General features: G+C 35.8%; 1 protein-coding gene across 1 annotated transcript in view; it reads right to left on the bottom strand.

Moving 5' to 3' along the window:
- Positions 1–382: 382 nt before the first annotated feature.
- Positions 383–25,938, bottom strand: part of SELENOF (selenoprotein F) — a 36,444-nt gene continuing 10,888 nt past the window's right edge. The window contains exons 3-5 of the mRNA XM_036257321.1: positions 10,422–10,485; positions 2,160–2,209; positions 383–1,259 (exon numbers count right to left, since the gene is read on the bottom strand). Coding sequence (XP_036113214.1) covers positions 1,128–1,259; positions 2,160–2,209; positions 10,422–10,485 — 246 coding nt within the window. The 3' untranslated portion in view covers positions 383–1,127. The remainder of the gene's footprint in view (positions 1,260–2,159; positions 2,210–10,421; positions 10,486–25,938) is intronic.

The following is a 25,938-nucleotide window of genomic DNA, read 5'->3' as shown; positions in this document are numbered from 1 at the left end:
TCTCACATTGATGTTTCTCTCTCTCTCTCCAAAAAATTCAATAAAAAAAAAGTTTATCTGAGTCAAACTGATGAACAAGATCTCAAAAGCTTCTGAAGAATAATCATTTATAATAGCTCATAAAAATTCTATCTTTTAAGAGATAGTCCTTATGTAAGCTAACAAAAATGTATTCATAAATGAAAGCACTTAGAAAAATTAAAAAATTGCTAGACAAATATGAAGCACTATTACCCACAATAAGAAGTTAAGTTATAAGTTTTAAATGGTGCAGCCATTTCACATTTTGGCTAAAGAAAATAAAGGCTTATATGAAAAGAAAAGTGTACTGAGAAATGTGTCATTTTTAAAACATAAAATGATAAATCAGAAGGCTTTCAAATTTGGATTTTTGAAACTTTTAATTTATATTTTGGTCTTACAAATAATCATTTTCAAATTGACTTTTCTATAAGAATGTAAAGCACAAGAATTTGCTAAATATCAGACCCACACAATCCTCAAAAAGGTTTTCTGTGTAGTTTTCATTAACGCAAATCTTTGTGAATATTTCACTCTTATAGATCTTGAATCTGTTTCACAATACAAAGCCATAAAGTTTTTATGCAATTCATTCATTATATACTATAGCATTTCTATTAAAAGGAAAGCTAGGTGATACAAAAATATGAGAGAATCTGAGGATCAAGCAATCTGTGAAGGCTTGGTCTACCTTATTTGCTTTGTAGATTACTGTCATTACTTGCAAACAGGACACAGCACATGAGGCACAGTAGTAATCATCTCCCTTATTAACCTCCCTAATTAAAAAATCTGTTGTTCTTAAAACTGGACCAATTATCACAAACTATCATTTGCATAATTAACCACAAGTCTATTACATAGTGCTTTGTTAATAGTTTCAACAAATGTAGGAGGACAGAAATTTATAAAACATGAATTTTGCTAAACTCGCCAAGTCCTTATATATCATGGGCTGTGCTGCCACTTCAACTTTTAATTAGATGTTTAATGCCTCACAGTAAAAGACTGATCAAAATATGGAAGCAAAACTAAATTATTTTCTAGGTGCTATAATATTTCATTTGATAAGGTAACAAAAGGATAGGACAAAATTTAATCAAGATTTATATGCGTTCCAACTTTTCACTCAGAAATTCTTCGACACTGTCTGTGTTCCATTTGAGGATGCTTAGTTCTTCAGCAATGTTCCCATTGTCATCCAAAAGCTTTAGTACAGGGTCTGAACCACGAACATACTACAAAAAGATGGACATCATTATTATTATTACCTCCTTTGAAGAGCCTTCTTAGCCTCAACCAAAATCCAAACCAATGCAATCCAGCTTAACTAAATTTAATGGTAATACAAAAAACCTTTTAGATGTAACATCACAACAGGTCTTAAAGAAAGTCTTTTGGGAAAGAACTGAATATATTCCATAAAAAAACGACAATTTAAAAAATTACAGTTGACCTCTAAAGAAAAAAAAAAACACTTGTTAGTATCAACATAGTTTACATGGGAGTTATACTTATTGAGTGTAACAAATATTTATTACATATATGATAGTCTCAAACTCTCAAAAGAGCTTAACATCTAATGGATGAAGCACATAGGTTCAAAATAATTACCGAGAGAATGACTGTACAAGAGCAATGCTAAGATAGGCTGTGTATACAAATCATCAGACAGAATTCTGCATTGGACTTTAGATTTAAGAAATCTAACAATTTTGTTGCAATTAGTTTATAATTATAATTAGGCTGGATTTCTGAAACTTCCAACCCACTGGCTGGGTCCAATATTTTTCCAGAGACCTCTGCAAAATCCTAACTCTGGGTAAATGTGACAACAAACATGACCTCATTCCTTAAGACATCAATTTTCAAAAAATAAATAAATTAATGCTGGAAAAAAGGGACTGCATTAAAATCACCTTACCTTGGGGAGGGGAAGGGGTGGGGGAGGGAAAAAGATTAACCAAAGAACATATATGCATAGCCCATGGACACAGACAGCAGTGTGAGGAAAGCCTGCGGTGGAGCAGAGGCTGGCTGGAGGAGGGCGAAGGGGGGTGGGGTGGGTGAGAAATGGAGAACATCTGTAATACTGTCATCAATAAATCAAAAAAAAGAAGAAAAAAATGTCACCGTACCTTGATTTGCAGTCCTTTGAATAATTTCGGTTTATCACTTCTGACAAAAGCTTAAGAGAAAAGAAAGAAATTCAAATTGTTCACTTTTAAATTCAAGCTAGATACAAAGATCAAAACAAAAAGAAATAAACTCACTAAGTAAAATATTAGATCCTAAATGAAACAACTAAGGAGATTCACACACACACACACACACACACACCCCATACACTTCAATGGGAAAACAAAATATTTTAAGGTGTTAACTGTTTTAAATTAATCAAAATCCCAAATTCCAGTGGGATTCTGAAGCCTTGATGAAATAATAGTCAAGTTCGCCCTGGCCGGTTTGGCTCAGCGGTTAGAATGACAGCCTGCGATCCAGAGAGGCCCGGGTTTGGTTCCCGCTAAGGGCACATGCACCTCAGTTGCAGTTTGTCCTCGGCCCTGGTTGGGTTGTGTGGAAGGCAGCCACTCGATGTGTCCCTTTCACATCGATGTTTCTCTCTCTCTCTCTCTACCTGAACAAAAAAATGGAAAAATGTCCTCAGGTGAGGATAAAAGAAAATAATAATAATAATAATAATAATAGTAGTCAAGTTCAACTAGAAGAGTAAATGTGAGGATAGTCACAGTTTAGAAAAAATAAGAAAAAAAAATGTGTTCAACTACTTTTTAACATATGATACTGATACCAGAACAGATAAAACAAATAAATAAATTAGAAAATCTAGAGAGATACAAATATCTGTAGGAATTTTTTAATATGATTAAGCTATCAAATGAGAGAGAGAGGCAGGTAGGGAGACCTTGATTATATGTGCATGCATCTGGGATGTGTGTGTGAATTAGTCAATGCATACTTTTGGGAAAACTGTCAAATACTTGAGGAAAAAGAAAAAAAGGTGTCTACATCATATCTTATATCTAAATAAATTATAGATGGATTAACAATTTAAATTCATTCAACAAATATTTATTGAGTACCTACTGCATGTTGTACAACAGAGATAAAGCTACATAAAACAGACATCATTTCTGATCTTAAGGAGTTTACATTCTGCAGGGAAGAAAAAATGCTGAACATGTAGTCACACAACTAATACTTTCAGTTAAAAAAAAATTTTTTTTTAAAACAGAAGTTCAGAATACTATCATAGAATTTAATACAGACAACTTGAATATAGAAAATAAAATTCTTCTTCTAAACATGACCTTAAAATAAATGCTCTATAGATATGCCTATATAAAAACGGAAATTTCAGGACAGCAAAACAGTACTATAAATAAAATTAAAAGTAAAATAAAATATAGTGGGAAAATCATTTCTAACATAATTTATAAAAGAACTCCTATAAATTATTAAAAAAATAAATACTAGGTTGAGAAATGACTACAGATAGGGACATGTCATGTACAAATATATAAATGGCTGACAAACATTTGAAATAAATGTTTAGCCTAATAATCAAATAAGTGTCAAATAAAACAATGAGGTAACCTCATTCAGAGTGACAAAAATTAAAATAAAATTTAAGGTTAGAGAGAATTTTGCTGGGGGTTAGTTGTGGGAAAAATAAGAATGGATTCATCCTTCCAGAAGGGTATTTAGCAAAATGAACCAAAAGTCTTAAAATGTACATACTCTTTAAACCTACAAGTCCCCTTCTAGAAATTTCTTTATACTGAAGAAATAATTACACAATAATTCAAAGATATGTTATATAAGGTCCTGCTAACCAAGTCTGGAAATTTGGAAGTAACTGAAATATGTAAAGGCTATTAGTTAACGAAATTAATATGAACCACACTACTGAATGCATCTGATAATTAAAAATTACATTAGTCTATAATTAGTGATATAGAAGCAAATATGTATACATAAAGCAGATTTGTTTCCTATGGTTGTTAACAAAGATAAACATTCTTTTTATACATTTATGTTCATATTATATAGTTATCCATAAATATTCATTTACAAAGAAAAAAAGCCCAGACGCACCAAGCAAAATCTTTAAAATAATCAAGCAAGAAAATATAAAGTACATGGCAAAACAAAAAATGTTAACTATTACTATTTTAATATGGGGTTCTATCTGAGACAGAGAGAGAAACATTGATGTGAGAGAGACACATCAACTGGCTGCCTCCCACACGACCCGGACCAGGGACAGGGACTGAACCGCATCCGACGTACATGCCCTTAACCAAAATCGAACCCACAACTCTTTGGTCTGTGGCCGATGCTCTAACCTCTGAGCAGAACCAGCCAGGGCAACATTTGATGGTTCTTAATTCCAGTTCTAAGTTACAGTTTACATACTCCTTACTTTGATTTTATAATGACACATGCTTTTGAGAATTTATTTTTTGAACTTAGCATTAACTAGCAATAGCCATATAGACATGTTCCATTATGGTCTTTACATACTCGCATTTAGGACAACAACACAAAGATTAGTAAATGGTTTTCCTTTTTCTTTTAAGGTTTTGAGGACTTGCTGGAACAGTTACATATCCCATCTAAATTTCCCTTACAAATTTATTTCAAAATAAGACTGTTATTCTGATGTATTAGAATATCTTCTATATTAATTTTATCCCTTAGGATTTGTCCAAATACTCTGCAGACTCCCGAATCTCCAAACAAAAATGATCTTATGATATGCTGCTGAATTTTTACCATCTCTTTGACTAATACACACCTGTGCAAAACACCATTAAATATACAGTATGCCCCCTACTATGTAAGAAACCTCTCTGGAGAAAAGGACTATTCTTATATTTGTTCTATCCATACATAACAGAACCTGGCACATGTAATTACTTTTTCATTCATTTAACAGATTTTTAACAGGCTGTAATGGTGTGAACAAATTAAAAAGAAATATTAAGATGAGTCACTAATGACTATTTTAATCAGTTCTCTTCTCTGCTAAGCATAGATCCATAAGTCTCCTAATTTTGAATGAGGAGAGTATCTGCTAAATGCTCTGTAGTAGCAAATCACATTTTATAGGCAGTAAATTAATCATTTAACAGATATTTGAGTACTTATTATATACACATGGCACTAGCACAGGCTATATGAGACTATGGGGGACTTGCAAAAAGACCTCAGAGTATTTATTTTCTACTTTACTTTCTGCTATTTAAAAATAGCACAGTAATATCAGTTTGGAGATTCCTAAACTAGTCACTGAATTTCTAGAAAATGTTATTATGCCAATTTAGTTATCTGTCAGAAAGGCAGTTTGGTTAATACACTTCAAAGTAATGAAAAGATACAGAAGTGATTAGAAAACAGATTAAATGTTTCAGCGTTTCCCTTGGGATTCTTATCAGCACTTCATTTGTGCAAATCTCTATGAGAAATTAAGTTTTGCTATTCACATTGCTTGGAAAGTCATGGAACTCTTATAATTCAGAGACTCTTCAGAGTTAACTATAAAAAAATTGTTAAATAAATAAATCCTCTTCTTTGTTCCAAAATGATAAAAGTGGGTATGAGTGGGTAATAGAAATGGTTACGTCTTGAGATTAAAGTTTAAAAATGCTTAAATAAGTTATTTTTAAAAATTATAAACAGGTTAAAATATAAATAGAAAAGAGACAAAATATACTCAGTTAGATCTAATAATATACCTTTGATCACATTACAAGTAGTCTTACAATGTACTCTATTGGTTTTAAGATTTAGTTTGAGCCTGGCTGGTGTGGCTCGGTGGTTGAGCGTCAACCCATGCACCAAGAGGTTGCTGGTTCAATTCCCGATCAGGGCACATGCCCAGGTTGTGGGCCAAATCCCCAGTGAGGGGCATGCAGGAGGTAGTCAATCGATGTTCTCTCTCATCGATGTTTCCCCCTCTCTCTCAACTTAATAAAGAAAAAAAATTTTTTTGAAGATGTAGTTTGATTATAAGGGCCTATGACAAGTATAATTAAAACTTATGAACTGTCATATAAAATTACATGGAATAATAATTAGATGTTTTCCTGTTGCTTAGAAGCAAATATACTTGAATCAGAACATATTGCAAAAAAAAAAAAATGTCATATATCCAGAAACAATAATAAAAAGAGAACAACAAATAATAATAGAACTGAATTCTTAACAGTGCTCAATGAAAGATATTGGGTATCTAAAGAGTATTTCTAAAATAGAAAAATGTATTATTGCATAAAAACCATCTGGAGTGCAAAATTATAAGTCATTTGGGTCCTACCAACAAGACAATTTAAAAGCACTTAAAAATATTCAGAGAAGGGCAATTTAAATAATTAAGAGAATTTAGGGAGATTGGAGGTACAATAATGAAGAGAAGACAAACTAAAAGAATTATGAGTTCTCATTCAGAAAAGTAAAGCCAGAAAAGAAATGTTTGAAGACTACAAATTCATCATCGGTATATAACCGATGTAAACAAAGGCTTTTTAGTAGATTGACATCTGTCAAAAGTGGGGGCACGCTTTAATGAGATAAAAAATTAGTAAATCCATTCATTTATTCAATAATTGAATTCTGCGTAGTAAGACATACACAGTTAGGTAGATTCTAGGTATATTAATGACAAAAAAAAAGTAAAATTCTGGGCTTTAAGGCATTCCTAGTTTGGTAGAGGCAAAAAGACAGAAAGTAATGAAATAAAATAAAATGTATATAGTATTATGTGGGAATTGCTATGGAACATACAGAGGAGAGTGAAAAATTCTGTTCAACAGCCACCCAAAATTAATGCTTGAACCAAACTTGGAAGGAACAGGAGTCTGCCACAAGAATTAAGAAGGGGCATAAGTCAGGAGATATACATAGTGTGTGCAAAGACTTAGAGCTCAGAGTTCAGAGAACTGCAAGTAGTTCTGCATATGAACAACAAAAAAAGTTACCATGTTGTGATGGGTCTCCTATGATGCTACTGAGTTGGATATTTATTCTGTATGTGATGGGAAACTATCAAGATTTTAAGCAAAAGGCCACACAATCAAATCTGCCTTATGAAAAGGTCTTTTTGAATATAAGAGGCAAGAGCAGTAACAAAAGGAAAGAGAGACTGGTACACCAGGTAACAAGTAACTAATCCTAAAATCTTTACCACCTAGCCTTTTACAGAAAAAGTTTGTCATGATCTAAAAAATTACAGAAAATGCACTATTTGGAGAGACAGACATATTCTTATCATGATAAAACTCATGCTGCTTGAGAAGGAAAACATACTTATTTACATTATTACTTTTGATGTCACCACAAGTGAACAACACTAGGTTCAATCTATTAAGAGAAATTATTATATATACTGTTTAGTAGGCATACCTGGAATTGGCTAAGAAATATGATTTGGGACTCCTCAAGCACAGTTGTTAAATGTGGATAAAGGTTTCAAAATTTAAATTTCCTTCTCTTCTTAAAAAAATTTAACATTAATTAATTTATTATATTATGACATGGCTAATTTAAATTTAGTCAATTTAAAAAACTGACAATGTATTGTAAGTTAAAGTATAATGAAAGTTATCATGCTAGTCCCAGAAGCTACCCGATGTTGTTGACAAAGAACAATATGAAAACTAGTTTGGTATTTGTAATTATTGTAAGAACTGGAAGTTCTCTTTCATTCCCTATTCCAGAACATCTTTAAGAAAATGAGTCTAAAAGTGGGAATGGGTTACCAGCTTCTCATGGGCTCAGAAAATAATGGTGTTGTATGTATTTACATTAAATATGGTTATGCATTATGTAATTAAACAATCATCTTCATTTTAAGTAAGCTTGTACTAATTAAGTATTTACACACAATTAAAATCCAACTGTTTTGAAAGAAAAAGACATTATGACTATATGTATCCACAAGTTTAATAATTTAACTATATACAAAAAATATATATAATTTAAGTTCAACTATAAAAATTGAGAAACTATACTCAAGCTTTAAAAAAAGTTTTCATTGATTTTTTTAGAGAGAGAGAGAGAGATAGAAACATTGATATGAGAGAGATACACTGACTGGCTACCTCCTGCATGCTCCCTACAGGGAACGAGTCTGCAACCCAGGAATGTGCCCTGACTGGAAATCGAACCAAGACCTCTCAGTCCAAGGGACAATGCTCAATCCACCGAGCCACACAGGCCAGGCTATACTCAAGCTTTTAAAGGCAGCTACAGCCCGGCCAATGTAGCTCAGTGGTTGAGCGTCATCCCATGCATCAAGAGGTCGCTGGTTTGATTCCCAGTCAGGGCACATGCAGGAGGTGGCCAATCGTTCTCTCTCATCAATGTTTCTCTCTTTCTCTCCCTCTCCTTTCCTCTCTCTCTAAAATCAATAAAAAAAAAAAAAAATTAAAGACAGCTACAAACTATGCAAATTATTACCATGGACATAATAAAACCTGATATCACACACAGAAATAACTGCAGTATCAAAACAACTCTTGACTTCATGAAGCTAACTCACAAAAGATTATTAATAAAACAAGTCAGTAAATATGAATTATCAATACAATTAAAAAGTAACTTCTAAATTTTCTAGGAATAAGAGAGATCACATTAGCATTCAGAGAACTTACATAAAAACAACTATGGCACAATTCTGAATTTAAGTGTTTGAGGAAAAAAATACAGAGAAGATTCTTTTTCCTTAAGCAGATGTAGATGTTATATTCTGTGCTACATTAGATTTTGTGCTTATTCTAACAAGGAATGTAGTTAATTAGATGTGTATCTACTTTGGGCCTCAGATAAAATGTCCCAAGTCAAATCCATGCTTAAGGGCACTAAGCTGCCTGCATGCGCAGTTTTCCTGTCAACTGAGCCAACCCTCATAAGGAGGTTCCTAGAATCCCATTTTAATCAATAGCACTGAGACTTTCCTTGTCCAGTCGTAGTTGTGCAGCTATATTCCTGTCAGCATCTTCACTGACCAATCAGAGTGGCCCGATTCAGACCAGTTAGGACAGTGCCTTTTGAACCAATCAAATGGTGAGGATTTGGAGTCCTGGTTTGCATGAGGATGGATCAATCAGGCACAGGGGCAGGCACTTCTCTCTGTATAAGTCAGCTCCACTTTGGCTCAGAGAACGAAAACTGTTTCCCTGGCTGTAGCTGAAACACTGAAGACTTTTTGTTGGTCCACAGCAGAGCAGATCCAGTGGAGTGAACCAAAGAAGGGCAGTGTGGGGCAGAGCCATTTAGCCTGAGAGGTTGTCTTGTAGTCATGTTGTTCCATAGTTGTGCTATAAAACAGTTGAGTTGTTCCCAATGAATAAAGTTTCCTTCTTCACTGCACTCCAAATTGGGATTCCTATTGGTACTGTACAGGTACCAACAACCACACGGGTTGACACCTTCAGACAAGTTCAGTTTCATAAAACTGATTTTCAAGTGACATACAAGGACAGAACAGAAAAAAGCCTTAGCTCAAGTATTTTTGGAGCTGCAAAGCTTCATTACTGTTTGATTATTCAGCCAAAAGAATATTTACAATTATCCTTTCAAATATTTCTCCTTACAATTTCCTTTGGAGATATATAATATGTATAACTTCCTCTCTTCTGCACTTCAGGTTTTATGGTAATTAATTCTAGTCTAGATGATTTGTCATTTAGGACAGGTATAGTTTCACTAATATAATCGTTCCTTAGGAGTTTTATGTGAATCAATTTACATTTAAAATATACTCCAATGAAATGCTATTTAAAGAGATGACATTGCCCTGGCCAGTTTGGCTCAGCGGTTAGAGCATCGGCCTGCGGTCTGGAGAGACCCGGGTTCGGTTCCCGCTAAGGGCACGTACTTCGGTTGCAGTTTGTCCCCGGCCCTGGTTGGTCGTGCGGGTGGCAGCCACTCGATGTGTCCCTTTCACATCGATGTTTCTCTCTCTCTGTCTCTTCCTCTCTCTCCCTCCCACTCTATCTGTACAAAAAATGGAAAAATGTCCTCGGGTGAGGAGAAAAAAAAAAGAGATGACATTAACATTTGGTAAAAGAAAGGGTCTTGTAAAATTTATAGTTGGTAAAGGAAAGATTCTCCTTTAAAAAAAAAGCCACCCGTCATGTGTTGTATTTACATCTAAATTTCATATATTATACTTGCTTAAAGTAACCTAGTATTCAACAATTACTATAAAATGCCACATTTCCATGAAAAAAGATGCGGAAAAAATGTATATGCTGTTGAGAAAGTGTAATCCTAAAAATTCTTATTCAAGGGAATATTTAATAAATTTATTCTTGTGAAATGTTGATTTTAAATGATTAAACTGAGAATTTACTAAAGTTAATTTTACATACCTTGGACTTGTGGGAACCTCCCCAATTTTCATCCACAGACTTCAAGAATAGCTCCTGAATACAGCTGCAAAACAAACAAAAAACTGGTATAAATTTAAAAATGTAGTTATAAAATAAATATAAAATTTCACAGTATAAACATTATAGTTAAGCAGATATATAGAGCAAATAAATGCAAAAGTTGGATAGAACTTTCTAGTTCTAGTCCAACAGAAAAGGAAATAGAGGCCTAAAGATATCTCCCTCTCCTCCCTTCCTTTCTCTCTCTTAAAGGTTAAAATGGTGAATTTTGTTATGTATATTTTATCAGAATTTAAGAAAAAAAAATAAGGCCATTTTAAAATTTGGTTATTAGATTTATCTTTTACTTGCAAGTTTATGACCCTTGGAATCTCTAGTGGAGAATCCATTCCTTGTAGCATTTCCCTACACCACTATTTCCCAATATTCTTTGTATCACCACACAGGGCAAACGGTAACAACTGTATGGGGCACTGGGAAAAAGCAGGAGGCTGTTTACAACTGGGGCTCCTGCTCATCTGGTTGTCCTCAGGACTGAAGGACTCAGTATCCTAGCACACTTGTAAGCAATTCATGGGAAGCACTTCTCCGCACCACATAACACCAACTGATTAATTAAAAATATGAGAAACACAGGCAGCTCAGATGTTACCATCTCCAGGAACACTTCTGTTGGTTGGTCTCCTACTCTCAGTTAGGGACTTTCACAGAAGTCTGTTCTCATCATAATGACTTATAAATAATCTACAACTTCACTGTGGACAGGAAATGTCTTATTTACCATAATTCCCCCAGAACTGGACACAAAGCTGCTCAATGTATGTGTGTTGAATGGAGAGAATTATTCCTTTAACAGAATTAAATGCTTTTTTTCATCATGTAACTTGTAAAATATTTCAAGTTCTCTGACATACTTTGTAAAGTAGACTATATTTAGTTCCAGTCTAGGGTAAACAGAAAGAAAATGTAATTCAAAGCTGCATTAGATTATTAAAGTCAAATTCTAAAAGATTTAATTTATGATGCTAAGTTGGCATTTTACTTATGAATTTGCAGTGTTCAGAGGAAAACACTTGTTTTTCATGGTGAATAAATAATTTAAATTAACTACAAATTGTGGTAAATGTTCAATGCCTTATAAAGTGATCATAACCATCTTTGGTACACACAGATTCACACACAAAGAAATGCATGCTATGATAACAGAAATTTTCAAGGGCATAAAGGATGAAAGGAGTAAAAAAGGTTAAAACTTTCAATTCCTTGACTTTTACCCCTTTAAAAAAAAGTGATTTTAGAGAGGTAACAAAGGTAGAAGGAGAGAAAGGGAGACAGACGGAGACAGAGAAACATCAATGTGATATACATCTACTGGCTGCGTTCCATATACACCCCAACCAGGGATTGAACCCAAAACCTAGGTATGTGCCCTGACTGGGAACTGAACCCAAGACCTTCTGGTGCATGGGAGGACACTCCAACCAACTGAGCCGCACCAGTAAGTGCAGTTTCACCTTTTTTTTAAATCCTCACTGGAGGACATTTTTGCATTTATCTTCAGATAGCGCGGGAGGAAGTGGAGGAGGATGAGAGAGAGAGAAACATTGATGTGAGAGAGACATATCAACTGGATGCCACCCACAAGCTCCAACTGGGGCCAGGGACAAACTGCAACCGAGGTACATGCCCTCAGAGGGAACTGAACCTGGGACTCTCTGGTCCACAGGCCGACGCTCTCTAACTGTTGAGCCAAACCGGCCAGGGCACAGTTTTACTTTTTAAATTAATATCACTGTCCTAAAAAAAATGCTGACCATCAAACATTTATACAAAAATATTAATAGAAGAGAAATGAAAGAAGTTATATAACTTTTATATAGCAAGGTTGTACTTTTAACAGCAAGTTGATAGGCCATTTTTGTATATGCATTAGAGAAGTCTTATTTGTATAAAAAGTCTAACTCTAGGCACTATAGGTCATTATTCCATTAGGCTTCTATAGTACTAGCCAAATAATTTAAATAGAAATACATAGACATCTTCAGAAAAAATACAAAAATGATACCCAAAATTGCATTTTTCCCCCCTTTGGAATCCATATCTATTTTCATATTATTTATGATTGGCAGGTTTTCCTAAACTTCTGATAGAATCCTCCTGGTTGGAATTAGAAATCTACCTATGTGAGCGATATATATATATATAACTAATTTACCTTACTTGTAACAGGACTTTTGTATGTATTAACTTTCTTCTCATTTAAAAATGATTTTTACTTATTATTCTTAAACTAAATTTCAGCTTTGAGGTTAGCCAAATTTTCCTCAATTTATATAAATATACTTTAAGTACAATAAAGATTTGTATGTATATCAATTTTAGATTTTGTACATTTCATATTATTTTCACTGTAGAAAGATTTCCCTGATAAATTACTGTTAGAATATAACTTTTCCCCTCCCACCCCCCACATGACCCACATCTTATAAAATTTTAAAGGGCTTATAATGAGGTTTTCATATATAGAAAAAGCCAACAAATTTTATTTTGTGGTGATAATTTTGCTGTAAGTAAAGTCTAACTGTTGCTACAAAACAGTTTAGCTTAACAGCAAGACAAAAAATGGCTTATGCTATTTTTCATATAGCTAGATGCCAAAATAAGTTAATTCATAACAATGAACAAAGGGAACACTCATGAGTTATATACCTTTTCTGAATTAAAAAAAAAAAAGTTTTTATTGATTTTCTAGAAAGAGAAGGGAGAGACAGACATCAATATGAGAGAGATATGTTGACTGGCTGCCCCCTGCACGCCCCCTACTGGGGATTGAACCCACAACCTACATTTTCTGAATTTAAAAAAAAGTGTTGCATTTGTTTTCTTTTACTGCCACCATCACATCACCAACACAAAGCTATAAACCTGGTCCAAGTCAGGAATATTCTACTGCTTTCCAACACTAAGCACTTATTAATATATTTTTGTTGGTGATGATATCCATGGCTCTAAAGAAACATGACAGTAAGAAAATCTTAAAATAAAATAAGTCAAACTGAATAACAAAATTTTCATACAGCATGACACTGTTAAATTAAACAAGGAGGCCATTAGACTGGGTTGGTTCTAAGGTATTAGCAGCCTATGTAATCAAACCAAAACCTAAGCCTGGGAACACTTCAAAGTTAAGAAATCAAAACCCAAGACAATCAATCAGATACAGCCAACCAGGCTTTACTAAGGCAACTGCTTAAGCTATAGCCAATCAAGTAATTTCCTTGCTTTGCCTCTGCAATTTTTCTATAATAAAAGTCTTGCCCCTAACTTCTGTTGGTGGGATGCTTCAAAAAAACCATTTGCATCCGATGTTGCTGGATTTGAATTGATTTCTGCTCAAACAATTAAGAGTTTTAATATGCCTCAGTTTATCTTTTAAGAGTATAGTGAGAGATTTCCAAAATGGCAGCAGAGTGAACGGAAGCTACACAGAACGAAACTGGAATTACAACTATAACACAGACAAATCGACGGGAAAAAGCAACAGAAAAGCAGCTTGCGAGGACCATATAACCAGGGGCACTGACTCGATCCTAGTAGGACTGCGAAGGCGCGAGACGGGGGCTGGGAGCCCACGGTCGACAGCTCGGCAGCCGCCTTAGCTGGGAGCGGCGTCCTCGGGTCACACTCCCAGGCGGCCCCACAGCGCAGAGCCGGGATAGAGGCTAAAACAGCCACAGCCACTCACCTTGGGCTCCGGCAGAGGGAGGGCAGACTGGACTGGAACTGTGTGGGGACACTCGGGATTTGGAGGGTGCTCAGAGCTTTTGCTGAGTTCCTGCCACGCAGGACGGTGGCCATATTGCTCCTTCCCAGGGCTCTGGGGAGAGGCAGCAGCCCCTCTCTCGGAGATCCAACCCCACCCTATGGGCCATTGAAGTGCTAATTGAGGCTCACTAACAACCAGCATCTGCCCCACCCTCAGGAAATCCCCTTATGCTGAGCACCTGGGGGAGTTTATCAATCAACTAATAACCTAACTCTTCAAATAACCTGGACTGCTAGCCTCCAGGCAAAAAGCTAGAGGATAATAGTACCATTCCTGGGTGAGTAACTCTAACCAGGTAAGTAAGACTTGACAGTGGTGTTTAACGTGGGTGCTCCCTCGCTCATCTAAACCAGGAGAGGGAGCCACAAACAGCAGAACACCAATACCTACAGGGAAAACTTGGCAGGCTCCAAAGCCCACTGTGATAGCCAAAATGGTGAAACACAGAAACAAAAGCCAAATGAAAGAACAAGAGACCTCCACCAAAGATGGTATCAATGTGGAGCAGTTAGGCAAGTTAACAGAGCTAGAATTCAGAGCCATGATCTTGAGGAAGCTCAACAGCATGAGTAAGGACATAGAGATGCTAAAATTAAACCAATTGGAAATTAAAAACCACCAGGAAGAGATCAAGAGTGACATATCACAAATAAAAAACACATTGGAAGGTCTAAAGAGCAGAGCAGAGGAAGCTGAGGACCGGATCAGTGAATTAGAAGACAGGGTAGAAAAAAAAAATCAACCAATCAGAAAACCAAAAGGAAAAAACGATTAAAATACAGGAAGACAGCTTAAGAGAACTGTGGGACAACTGGAAACGTAATAATATTCACATCACAGGAGTCCCCAAAGAAGAAGAAAATGAGCAAGGATTAGAGAATATATTTTAAAAAAATGGTGACAGAAAACTTCCCTAATTTGGTGAAGGAAGAAGGCATTCAAGTTCAAGAAGCACAGAGAGTCCCAAGTAAGAAGAACCCAAACAGGCCCACACCAAGACACATAGTAAATAAAATGCCAAAAATTCAAGACAAAGAGAGAATCCTAAAAGCAGCAAGAGATAAGCAACAGGTTACCTACAAAGGAAACCCCACAAGGTTCTCAGCTGACTTCTCAAAAGAAACACTACAGGCCAGGAGGGAATGGCATGAAGTAATCAAAGTCATGAAAAACAAGCATCTGAATCCAAAACTACTCTACCCAGCAAGGCTGTCATTCAAAATAGAAGGTCAAATAAAGAGCTTCCCAGACAAAAAAGGTTAAGGGAATACATTAGCACCAAATGAGCACTACAAGAAATGTTAAAAGGACTGCTGTAATTAGAAGAAATAGGAAGAAAAATATAACTAAACTAAACGAAAATTGCAATAAATAAGTACATATCAATAATCACCTTAAATGTAAATTGACTGAATGCTCCAAGGGAAGAAATTAAAAACTTCCTGGAAACCAATGAAAATGAACACACAACAACACAAAATCTGCGGGATGCAGCAAAAGCAGTTCTAAGAGGGAAGTTCACTGCACTACAGGCCTACCTCAAGAAACAAGAAAAAGTTCTAATTGACTGTCTAACCTTACAACTTAAAGAATTAGAAAGCAAACAAACAAACAAAAACCCCAGAGCAAGTAGAAGGAAAGAAATAGTAAAGATCAGAGCAGAAATAAATGACATAGAGACCAAAAAAAACAATTCAAAGGATAAATGATACAAAGAGCTGGTTTTTCAAAAAGATAAACAAGATTGATGGAACCTTAGCTAGACTCACCAAGAAACAAAGAGAGAACCCAAATGTACAAAATCAGAAATGAAAGAGGAGAAGTAACAACTGACACCACAGAAATACAAAAGATCGTTAACAGCTACTATGAACAACTACATGGCAACAAATTCGACAATCTAAGGCAAATGGACAAATTTCTAGAAACACAGTCTCCCAAAACTGGACCGGGAAGAGATAGAAAACTTGAACAGACCAATAACAACTAAGGAAATTGAAGAGGTAATCAAGACTCCCCCAGCAAACAAAAGCCCAGGCCCAGATGGCTTCATGGGGGAGTTTTACTGAACATTCAAAAAAGAACTAACACCCATTCTCCTCAAACTATTTCAAAAAACTCAAGAAGAAAGAAGACTTCCAAACTCGTTTTATGAGGCTAGCATAATTCTAATCCCAAAACCAGAAAAAGACACTACAAAGAAAGAAAGCTACAGGCCAATATCCCTGATGAACATAGACACCAAAATCCTGAACAAAATACTAGCAAATCAGATCCAGTAATACATCAAAAAAATTATTCACCATGACCAAATGGGATGCAAGGCTGGTACAATATTCGCAAATCAATAAATGTGATACACCACATACACAAAATGAAGAATAAAAACCACATGATCATATCAACAGATGCTGAAAAAGCATTAAATAACATCCACCATCCATTCGTGATAAAAACGCTCAGCAATGTGGGAATAGAGGGATCATATCTCAACATAATAAAGGCCATATATGAAGGACCTACAGCCAACATCATACTCAATGGGCAGAAACTAAAAACATTTCCCTTAAGAACAGAAACAAGACAGGGATGTCCACTTTCGCCACTCTTATTTAACATTGTACTGGAAGTCTTAGCCACAGCAATCAGACATGAAGAACAAATTGGAAAGGAGGAAGTGAAACTGTCATTATTTGCAAATGACATGATATTATACATAGAAAACCCCAAAGACTCCATCAAAAATCTACTAGACTTAATGAATTTGGCAAAGTAGCAGGATACAAAATTAATGTTAAGAAATCAACGGCATTCTTATACACCAATGATGAACTCACAGAAAGAGAAACTAAACAAACAATCCCATTTACCATCCTGGCAAAAAAATTAAGATACCTAGGAATAAACTTAACCAAAGAAATAAAGGACCTATTTCTAGAAAACTACAGGACATTGAAAAAAGAAATAGAGGAAGATATAAAAAAGTGGAAACACATACCTTGTTCATGGATTGGAAGAATTAACGTCATTAAAATGTCCATATTACCCAAAGCAATCTATAGATTCAGTGCAATCCCCATCAAAATACCAATGACATATTTCACAGAACTAGAACAAATACTTCAAAAGTTCACATGGAACCAAAAAAGTCCCTGAATAGCCACAGCAATTTTGAAAAAGAAGGACAAAGTAGGTGGGATCACAATACCAGATATCAGGTTATACTACAAAGCAACTGTAATCAAAACAGCCTAGTACTGGCACAAGAACAGGCATATAGACCAGTGGAACAGAACAGAGAACCCAGAAATGGACCCACGGCAATATGCTCTATTAATATTTGACAAAGGTGGCAAGAGCATACAGTGGAGTAAGGCCAGCCTCTTTAATAAATGGTGTTGGGAAATTTGGACAGCTACATGCAAAAAAATGAAACTAGACCATCAACTTACACCATACACAAAAATAAACTCAAAATGGATAAAAGACTTAAATGTGACCAGTGAATCCATAAAAATTCTAGAAGAAAATGTAGGCAATAAAATTTCGGACATCATACGGAGCAGAATTTTCACTGATACATCACCTAAGGCAACAGAAAGAAAGGAAAAAAATGAACACACGGGACTACATCAAACTAAAAAGCTTGTGCACAGCAAAATAAAACAAGCATCAAAATGGAAAGGCAACCCACTGTATGAGAGAACATCACTGCCAATGATACATCAGATAAGAGGTTAATTTCCAAAATATATAGAGTACTAATACAACTCAACAAAAGGAAGACAAAGAACCCAATTAAAAAATGGGCAGAGGAGCTGAATAGACACCTCTCCAAACAGGACATACAAATGGCCAAGAGACATATGAAGAAATGCTCAACATCACTAATCATCAGAGAGATGCAAATTAAAACAACAATGAGGTATCACTTCACACCTGTCAGAATGGCCGCCATCAACAAATAATCAAAAAACAAGTGTTGGTGAGGGTTTGGAGAAAAGGGGACTCTAGTGCACTGCTGGTGGGAATGCAGACGGGTGCAGCCACTATGGAAAACACTATGGTGTTACCTCAAAAAATTAAAAATTGAACTTCCATTTGACCCAGTGATCCCGCTTCTAGGAATATACCCTAAGAAGCCTGAAACACCAATGAGAAAGAATATATGTACCCCCACGTTCATAGCAGCACTATTTACAATAGCTAAGATCTGGAAACAGCCCAAGTGTCCATCAGTAGAAAAATGGATAAAAACCTGTGGTATATATACACAATGGAGTACTATGCAGGTGTTAAGAAAGAAAGATCTCTTATCCTTTGAGACGACATGGAAGGACCTGGAAAGTATTATCCTAAGTGAAACAAGCCAAGCAGAAGAAGACAAATACCATATGATCTCACTTATATATGGAATATAATGAATATAACAGTCTGAGGAATAGGGTAGACCCAGAAACATGGAAGTAGGGTACAGACTGACAACCCTCAGAAGAGGGGGTGGTGGGAGTGGGAAGAGATAAACTACAGAAGCTATATGCACGTATGCATAACCAATGGACATGGACAACAAAGCCGAGGACGGGGCAGGGGGGTTGGGGAGGAGGGTGTCAATGGGGTACAAAAGAGAAACATCTGTAACAAAAATAAAATTAAATAAATAAAAAAGAAAAAGAAAAAAAAAATAGTGAAAAGATCTCAAGTTATAAAAATCAAATGTGTATGTTGTCCAATCCTGGCTCTACCATTTACAAGCATATCCCCTTGGATGGCTTCAGTTTGCTGTTTGAACAAAAGATATTCCCAACCTCCCAGAGTTGCTATAAGGAGTTAACAAAAATGCAAAAAGCCTGGTTTCTTAGATGCTCAGTAAGTAACAATAGCTATTATGATAATACTTTCATAATATTGGTTAAGTTTAAGTTGTATATTTGAAACCCATTTTCATAGTTAATTGTTTTCTTTTCTGGGACTATTCAGGGCTATCATTCATTGTTCCTCTGTAATTAGAATGGCCAGTCCAAAAATTTCTCAAGCTTTCAAATTCAAATTAGGTTAGAGCAGTGTTTTCAACCTTGACTGTACACCTGAATTAGCTGGAAAGATTTAGAAAATTACGGATCCCTGGAACCTATCCCAGTCCAATTAAATTAGTATATTTGAGGGTGAGATCCAGGCATCAGTATTTTAATTATTGTTACTACTTGAAAAGCTACCAAAGTGATTGTAATGGGCAGCCAGGGATGAGAATAGAATCATTGCCTTGGACCTATAGTCAACTAGTAATGAAGCAAAAATTACAAAAAAATCAAACAGTAGGCTCTTGCTCAACAGACTATAAACAAATTAATTCTAGAAGATAAATCAGGTAAGGACTGACTAAAGCAAGACAAATGCTGCACTATTCTATCTTCCTTTATGAAGTATTGCTTGTAGCCATTCTTATTTTTGAAATCCTCTTTAATTTAAAGGCAAAACTTTAGTATTACTGAAATTCAATGGTATGATTAAAAAAAACTGGAAACACTTTGACTATTAGGTAGTAATATGAAGAAAGTGCTGTAATATTAGGTGAAATAAAAAGAAAATTTTAACTGCTGACCAGAATTCTGATCTGAGGAGTAACTATTTTATAGGTCTACTGAAGGCTTTCCCTTGAATAAAATGTAAGAATTTAAAAATAAGGAAATATGACTAAAACAATGATGAAAGCTGAGTATTAAGTTATTTAGAGATCTTAAATGAAAAATAATTATAATACACTCAAATATATAAGTGAGCCACTCTTCCAAACATTAATTGTATCCAGTGTAATTTCTCAAAATCAACTTTACTCCTTTCAAACATGCAGAAGCTATTTTTAGCAAAATCTGGCCAGTTAATTCTTAGGAAAAATGTTTTCAACCAAAGCCACATGGTTAGTGATCTGCTGATATTTTAAGTTTTAATTCACTATTCATCATCAAATCATTCCATATTTTGATATTTCAAGGAATGCCTGGAGTGCTAGAAACAATATGCCACAATTACGTGGATTAATAATTAGGGTAATAAATTTTCTGTAATCTAATAGCAAGCTTCTGTCAAGATTTCACTTTGATTAAGTCAGTGACGCAGCAGATATGTAAAGCAAATGGTGTATCTGTTGACACTTCTATATACACTCTGACTGATGGCATACTTGCATAAACAATGGATGAATGAATGTGGAGGATTAGGAAAATAAATTTAAATTTTACAATTTTAGCAAACCAAGTTGGAAAACATAATTCTATATTATACCCCTGAGATTATACTATTCATTTTAGGGTGCTTTCTACTGAATTCTGAAAAAATATAAAGCAATGAATCACTATGTCTAAGGAAGTTCCTTAAGTTTAAAACTTATTCTACTACACTATTAAAATGTTATTCCTTTTTGTATCTTTAGTTTCTGCCTTAAGATTGAGAAAGCTACAAAATAAGCAAGATAACATTTACCTAACTCAGATTATGCTGTAAAGAAGAAAAGAATAGCCCTGGCCGGTTTGGCTCAGCGGTTAGAGCATCGGCCTGTGGTCCAGAGAGACCTGGGTTCGGTTCCCGATAAAGGCATGAACCTCGGTTGCAGTTTGTCCCTGGCCCTGGTTGAGTTGTGCGGGTGAGTGTCAGCCACTCGATGTGTCCCTTTCACATTGATGTTTCTCTCTCTCTCTCTCCCGCTCTGTCTGAATAAAAAATGGAAAAATGTCCTCGAGTGAGGATAAAAAAAAAAAAGAGAAGGAAAGAAAACACTGGAGGAATCGTTGCATAAATATACAATCACTGTTCCACTAAGAAAGCTCAATAAAAATGAACAAAAATAAAATAAAATAAGATAAAAATGTTTCTTTGACATTACCCCATTCTAAATTAAAACATTCAAACTCTGAAATCTGAGAGAAAAAAGAACAAGGTTTCTTTCAATACTATGAAGCGGAATAGTTTATATGCACCTAAAACAATTTCATCAGCAAGAGGTGAGAATGTTTGGTGAGATTTTCACCTAGAAAGAAAAACAACCTATCCCCATACATACTTCAGCTGCAAGTATGAATAATCCAGGTCATCACTTGGGAACAATGCACTCAATTCTACAGATAATTTATGAAAGGAAACAACTTGACACATTAGTAGGTAAAATTACCCAAAGATTTGGTAACAATGAGTTTAAGCTTAAATATACTAAATAGTTTTTAATAAAACCATTGGGTCCCCTTATTAATAAGTAAAAGTAAAAATATTTCAGAAAATGGCAAACTATTTAGTACAGAGTACTCAGTAATAGAAATACAATGTCTTTTTACTCCTAAATGTTTAAAAAATACAACTTATTTCCTGTTAATTTGAAAAACTGAGCTCCAGACAAAATATGGTTGGTTCAACTTCTAAACTTCCAACAGCCTCAACAGTGGAACATGATGGTTCGCTATATGGCAGCAAAAGCTACTTTTCTAAAGGGAACACATTTCTTTGTGTTAGTGTTGCTATTACCATTCCATTACTGAAAAAACTGCCATAAAAAGAGGCAATTATGATCATCTTTAAGAAAGATTACAAATATCTAAAATAAAAACCAAGCCAGCACAAATTATGGTTTCTCTCAATCTACAGAAAATAATCACCTAAGATATTCAATGTTTAAAAACAGATACAGCCCTGGCCGGCATGGCTCAGCTAGTTAGAGCATTGTCCTGTACACCAGAAGGTTGCGGGTTCGATTCCCAGTCAGGGCACAAGCCTGGGTTTTGGGTTCAATCCCCAGCCCTAGTTAGGGTGTGCGGGAGAGGCAACCAATTAATGTTTCTCTCTCACATTGATTTTTTCTTTTTCTCTCTCCCTTCTCTCTCTAAAAATTAATAAACATGTCCTTGGGTGAGAACTGAAAAAAAATTACATAAAAAAAGGATAGCCCTGGCCGATTTGGCTCAGTGGTTGGAGCGTTGGCCTGCGGACCAGAGAGTCCCGGGTTCGGTTCCCGCTAGGGGCACGTACCAAAAAAAAAAAAAAAAAAGCCTATAATAATCCAAAACCTTAAATAGAATTATTCAAAACTTAAGAGCAACAATATAAAATTTGAACAAAAGACTACCATTAGACACATTTTTATTTTTGCCCACTGTTTGACAAGTATACTATCAATTTTAGAATTCATGGCCTTCTAAATTAAAACTTTTATTTTTTAAATCTTCACCGAAGGACACTTTTCCATTCATCTTCAGATAGGGGAGGGAGAAGGAGGGGGGGGGGGGGGAGGAGACATAGATTGGTGCCTCCCGCAGGAGCCTGACCAGGACTGGGGACCTAACTGCAACCGAAGTACATGCCCCTGACCAGAATCAAACCAGTGACTCTCTTGTCAGAGGGCCAACGCTCTAATGGCTGAGCCAAACTGGCCAGGGCTAAATAAAAACTTTTAATCCATTTCTCCAAAAAGTAAACTGAAAAGGCAGTTTGTTGCTAAGGAGTATGTTTTATTAAAAGTTACTCTTGTCTGGCCAGTGTGGCTCAGTGGATTGAGCATCAACCCATAGACTGAGAGGTCCCTGTTTGATTCCTGGTCAGGGCACATGCCTGGGTTGTGGGCTTGATCCCCAGTAGGGGGCATGCTGGAGGCAGTCGATCGATGTTTCTCTCTCACATCGATGTTTCAATCTCTCTCTCTCTCTAAAAATAAAGAAACGAGAGCGTCTGCCTGCGGTCCAGAGAGACCCGGGGGGTTTGGTTCCTGCTTAGGGCACGTACCTCGATTGCAATTTGTCCCCAGCCCTGGTTGGGTCGTATAGGAGGCAGCCACTCGATGTGTCCCTTTCATGTCGATGTTTTTCTCTCTCTCCCTCCCTCCCACTCTATTTGAACAAAAATGGAAAAATGTCCTTGGGTGAGGATAAAAAAAAAAAGCCAACAAACATATTTAAAAGTTACCCTCTGTTGCTGCCCCTTCCTCCATCCACCATTGTCTTAAGGGGCTACCTTGTAACTGGTTCAAGTCCATTATAGCTTTCTTGTGCTGGGGTGACCAGTTTCTCAAGATCACTGGGAAGCATCCTCACGCATCCCTTCCCCTTCCAATCCAGTTAAGTCAATAAATCCTGTAAATTATATTGCCTAAATCTTTTTCAGATCTGTCCCTTCTCCATTTTTACTACCAATGTGTTGGCTTAAGCCCCTATATCTTGCTATATAAGTTATCTTTCCAGCAACGGTTCTCTCCTCTGCCCTACCAACTACAGTTTACACCAACTAAAGTTATTAAATTACGAATCTGATGCCAGTAGATTGTTTAAAACTCTTTAATTTTCTCCCTTGCCTATGGGATACGATAGAGTTCAAATTTCTTATTGAGCAAAGCACACAGGCCTCACTTAATAGTCACCATCTTTTATCATAACCAAGTTATCTGATTTATCTTAGAAGGCCATCTTTCTCATGACTCCACCTTTTCATTAACTTTTCCTTCTGCCAGAGATGACCTTTCCTCAGTTATTTTCCAATGTATCATAGGCATCAACTTCTACATAAGCAGGTGGTAATATTTACCTGACCTGTAAAATGGTTATACCGTTCCCTCTGTTTTCTTTTTTATTGATTTTAGAGAAAGAGAAAAAGAGAGGGGGAAAAAGAGAAACATCAATCGGTTGTCTCCCATAGGCACCCTAATTAGGAATAAAATCGGCAACCCAGGTATGTGACTTGACCAGGAATCGAACCCACCACCTTCTAGTATATAGGAGGATGCTCCAACCAACTGAGCCACACTAGCCAGGGCCCTTCTGTGTTTTCACAGCACATGATTATTATCATTATCATTATTATTTTTGGTTAATCCTCACCGAAGGATATTTTCCTACCGAATTTTAGGGAGAGTGGAAGGGTGGGATGGAGGGAGAGAGAGAGAAATATTGATGTGAGAGAAACACATCTGTTCATTACCTCCTGCACAACCCCAACTGGGACCAGGGATCAAATCTGCAACCCAAGTATGTGCCCTTGACTGGAATCAAACCCACAGCCCTTTGGTCTGCAGGCCGATGCTGTAATTGCTGAGTCAAACCAGCCAGGGCTACATGATCACATTTTTTTTTATAGTACATATCTCACTGAACTCTTTAAAGAAATCAATGCACCTGAATATAAAAAAATTAAAAAACAAAAACAAGACAGTATAGAAGGGTATAAAATAAGTAAAAGTTTTCCTCTGCTCCCATTCAATAACTTTTAAACCGTTTATTTTAGGTTCTTCTGTTGGTCACTCCCATAATGATTAACATGGTTATACCTATAGTACTCAATATAACAACTTTCAGAGATTTATTGACTCCCCCATTCTTCCAACTTTTATTTGATTCTTTTAGTGGTTACCACCTTTATAACATTGGATATTAGGTTTAGCTCAAGACAATATGCTGCTAACTACATTCTAGTAGTTCAGTTTCCATGTCTAGTTCTTCGACTTTTCAAGGACAGTGTCTAAGGTCTTATTTTGGCATTCTCAGAGCGTATACCAAAAAGACATATTGAGTGTATAAATGGAAAGTTTATTTTGACTGAGGTAGGTATGTCTAAGAAATGAGGTTGAAGATAACCCAAGAATAGATAATTACTTTAAGGGCTTACACCCTTTTAAAATATAATATGCAAATGTGACAGATGTTTTAATATGCTTAGATAGAAGCTGGTCCTAATTTGTAAATAACTAAAAAAACTGACTACATTTACTATTCATATTAAAGCCAGATGAAATGTCACATTTAGAAAACATAAAAAATTTAAATATTTTCAGTTCAATTATATAACTATACAAAATAAACTTTATTTTATTTTTTCTGGTTCTAATACGAAATATTTAATAGATATAAATTAAAGGCTATCATTTGAGTTAAAAACACCATCTGTGTAACTGTAGAAAAGACTGAGTAATATCATTCATCAATAAGGTTTTTTTTTGATACAGATGTTTCTCCTTTTTCCCCCATTGATACCCTTTTCCCAATCCCGCCCCCTCCACCCCCAGCATTGTTGTCTATGTCCATGGTTATGTATACATGCATATAAATTCTGTGGTTTCTCTCTCCCCCCACCCCCCTGTCCCCCTCTTCTGAGGTTTGTCAGTCTGTACCCTACTTCTATGTCTTTGGGTCTATTTTGTTCATCAGCTTGTTTTGTGCATTATATTCCACAAATAAGTAAAATCATGTGATATCTGTCTTTCTCTGATTGGCTTGTTTAGCTTAGGATAATACTCTCCAGGTCCCTCCATGTTGTCTCAAAGGATAACAGTTCTTTCTTACAGCTGTATAGTATTCCATTGTGTATATGTACCATAGCTTTTTTATCCACAAAATAAACTTTTTTTTTTTTTTTTTTTTTAATCCTCACCCGAGGACATTTTTCCATTTTTTTGTTCAGATAGAGCGGGAGGGAGAGAGAGGAAGAGAGAGAGAGAGAAACATCGATGTGAAAGGAACACATCGAGTGGCTGCCACCCACACGACCAACCAGGGCCGGGGACAAACTGCAACCGAGATACGTGCCCTTAGCGGGAACCGAACCCGGGTCTCTCAATACCGCAGGCCAACGCTCCAACCGCTGCGCCAAACCGGCCAGGGCCACAAAATAAACTTTAAAACGTGTTACACAAATATATGATAG

The sequence above is a fragment of the Molossus molossus genome, unplaced genomic scaffold (assembly GCF_014108415.1).
Source record: "Molossus molossus isolate mMolMol1 unplaced genomic scaffold, mMolMol1.p scaffold_m16_p_12, whole genome shotgun sequence".
Classification (NCBI taxonomy): domain Eukaryota; kingdom Metazoa; phylum Chordata; class Mammalia; order Chiroptera; family Molossidae; genus Molossus; species Molossus molossus.
The sequence above is the reverse complement of the archived record's forward strand: the minus strand, read 5'-3'. Positions and strand labels throughout refer to the sequence as shown.